The sequence below is a fragment of the Azolla caroliniana genome, unplaced genomic scaffold (assembly GCF_043228905.1).
Source record: "Azolla caroliniana isolate FFs.n. ecotype wild unplaced genomic scaffold, voAzoCaro1.0.p SCAF_17, whole genome shotgun sequence".
NCBI lineage: Eukaryota > Viridiplantae > Streptophyta > Polypodiopsida > Salviniales > Salviniaceae > Azolla > Azolla caroliniana.
The window spans coordinates 11,696,152-11,699,123 of NW_028230452.1; the positions used below are offsets into that span (position 1 = coordinate 11,696,152).

General features: G+C 45.7%; 1 protein-coding gene across 1 annotated transcript; it reads left to right on the forward strand.

Annotated features, from left to right (window-relative positions):
• Window positions 1-347: 347 nt before the first annotated feature.
• LOC147853121 (sugar transport protein MST4-like) lies at window positions 348-2,647 on the forward strand. The gene is made up of 4 exons (XM_087333141.1): window positions 348-693; window positions 827-1,146; window positions 1,282-1,914; window positions 2,134-2,647. The coding sequence occupies exons 1-4, from the start codon at window positions 561-563 to the stop codon at window positions 2,620-2,622; spliced, it is 1,575 nt and encodes a 524-aa protein (XP_087189267.1). The 5' UTR covers window positions 348-560; the 3' UTR covers window positions 2,623-2,647.
• The last annotated feature ends 325 nt before the right edge of the window (window positions 2,648-2,972 follow it).

The following is a 2,972-nucleotide window of genomic DNA, read 5'->3' on the forward strand; positions in this document are numbered from 1 at the left end:
ACCGATCAACACTGACGACCATGAAGAAGATGAAAAGAAGAAACGCGAAAGAGGATGGATGCATGCATCATCATAATAAAACATTAAGAAAGCTATGTATAGGAAGGTGGCCATGTAGACATATGTTTTTATTATGTATATAATGGCTTATTATACATACATAAAAAGCAAACGTAAAAGCAAAATCAAGAGCAAAATAGAAAATGAAAATGAAAATGGACCATGACATCAGCTCTCTCAATTTCCTTGTTTTTTTTGACCTGACCAGTCCTACTTCCTTTCCTTCCTTACCTACGTGGAATTAACGGTAAATTCCAAGTGGATTTTTAGATTTAAAGCACCTCCCTCCTCTTCCTCCATCCCTATGTACTTCAACTACTGCTTATCCTATCCATATAAAGAGAGCAGCAACAAGTTAGTTTCACATAGCTAGCTGCTAGCGGTGGTGGAGGTGCTAGCTAAATCTAAATCTAAATCTAAATCTACAACATATCATCACCAAAGGTATCTTATCTTTCCATTCTACTACAGTCTACTGTTCTAGTTGGCTGGTAATCGCCATGACCGGCCTGTCTATGAAGGACGGCACCACGGGCACTGAGCAGCCCAGGAAAATCACCCCTTATGTCTTCTTCACTTGCTTCCTTGCTGGCTCCGGCGGCCTCATGTATGGCTATGACCTCGTTGTCGCAGGTATATGTCGTTACTCTTGTCGTGTGCTCCTAATTCCTTCTCAGTTAATTTACTACGGATGACATATGTTCTCTATAGTTCTGCTGTAACTCCCATCATGACAACACCACACAAACAAACGTATGTATATCAGGAGGGGTTTCTATCATGCCGGAGTTCCTCCAGAAATTCTACCCTAGTGTCTATGCTGCGGAACAGAGTGCAGTCCAGGACAACTACTGCAAATACAACAACCAGGTCTTTCAGCTCTACACTTCCTCCCTCTACTTGGCGGCATTGTTGGCAACGTTTGGGGCCGGCATTGTGACGAGGAAACGGGGCCATAGGGCCAGTATGCTCTTGGCTGGGCTCTTCTTCCTCACTGGGACTGCCCTCGGAACAGGAGCGGAGAATCTCGAGATGCTCATTCTTGGCCGTATCTTGCTTGGCATTGGCCTTGGCTTTGCAAATCAGGTATTCATATACATTGTAGAATGGTTATGTATGTATGTATGTGTGTTATGTAATGCATAGTCAATACAGAATGGGGGGCTATATAAAGAATGGAGTTTTGCTTTGCTTAATATGTGGTTGGTATTGACTGCACAGGCGATTCCCCTGTATTTGTCGGAGATTGCTCCACCTAGCTACCGGGGTGGCTTAAACATGATGTTCTCCATCAACATCGCGTTCGGCATCTTTGCTGGGAACCTGGTCAACTACCTGGCTGCACACATCCATCCATGGGGGTGGCGCCTCTCGCTGGCAATGGCCGGGGTGCCAGCAATATCCATTACATTCGCGGGCCTTTTCCTGGTGGACACGCCAAGCCATCTGATCCGACATAATGAGCATGAGCGAGCCAAGCAAGTGTTGGTGAAGGTGAGAGGACACCGAGACATCGAGAGAGAGTACAAGGAGCTCGTGAAGGCAGTGGATGAGGCGGCAGTCATGGATCCACGCAAAGCATTCCAGAATCTGTTGAAGAAGCGTAACACACCACAAGTAGTGATGGCGATCGCATTACCTTTCTTCCAGCAATTCTCCGGGAATGATGCCATCCTCTTCTATGGTCCATTCCTATTTAAAGCTGCAGGCTTAGGCGCCCAAGCATCGTTGTATTCCACAGTGATCACAGGGAGCGTAGCTGTGGTGGGGACGGTCATTTCCATCTTCATAGTGGACAAGGCGGGCCGAAGGACCATTCTGCTAATCTCGTCATTGATCATGTTTTTGTGCATGGTAAGTAATTGATGATGGATGCACCGCACCTCCCAAGTTAATTAAGTTCATGTTAATTGTGTGTGTGTGTGGTACATGTTGTTGGGAGCACCTTAGTTAGTTGTATGGATGGTGGGGTGGTGGTGGTTACTAATTGATGAGGAGGACCTATTTATTTTTGGAATGTAATAATAATGTGGGTGTGATGTGATTCCTTTGGGTGGTTGGATTGATACACAGGTAACAATCGCGATAATCTTCGGGATGCAAATCACACCCACATCCAAGAAGCTGTCAAAGGGCGGGGCGGCCGTGGAATTAGCGGCTGTGTGCCTGTTCGTGGGAGTGTACAAAGGGTCGTGGGGGCCGTTCGCGTGGCTCATCCCCAGCGAGATCTTCCCGCAGGACATCCGATCGGCAGCGCAGAGCATAACGGTGTTCACCAACATGCTCTTCAAGTTCATCATCGCCCAGACCTTCCTGTCCATGCTCTGTGCCTTCAAGTTCGGCATCTTCCTCTTCTTCGCGGGATGGCTGGCTGTCATGGGACTCTTCACACTGCTCTTCCTGCCGGAGACCAAAGGCATCCCCATCGACCACATGGCCCACGTGTGGAGGGCCCATTGGTTTTGGGGCCAATTCGTCAATAGCGGCAATACGCATCAGGCTGCTAATGATGACCACTCATTAAATACCCCCACCCCCACCCCCACTTCTGCTAATGTTTAATATTATCCCCCATACCCCTTCTTTTCCTTTCCCCCCCTTTTCCTTGTAGAAATCGGCAACTATACAAATAGAGATTGATTGCTAGAGAGAGAGAGAGATCACACATACACAAAATTGTTCTATATTGATTGTGTGTTACATTAGCCAAAAGGGCTTGTTTGTAGAGACGAAGGACAAAAAGTTATGTCTCTTCAAATGAAGAGTTTTCTCTAAAGTGTAATAATAAATAACTCTTCGTAATAGTTGTTTTAAAAATAATAAATAAATATTATATTTGGATTAAATATTTCCAACCCCCCCCCCCCCCCATTAAGCAAAATATTATTTTATTTAAAAGTATTGTCGTTCGA

Bases quoted from the DNA above. Each gene is read 5' to 3' on its own strand.
- LOC147853121 (XM_087333141.1), top strand. From the start codon at position 561: ATGACCGGCCTGTCTATGAAGGACGGCACCACGGGCACTGAGCAGCCC. The intron at 694-826 runs GTATATGTCGTT...TATGTATATCAG, and splicing joins CTATGACCTCGTTGTCGCAG to GAGGGGTTTCTATCATGCCG. The intron at 1,147-1,281 runs GTATTCATATAC...TTGACTGCACAG, and splicing joins GCCTTGGCTTTGCAAATCAG to GCGATTCCCCTGTATTTGTC.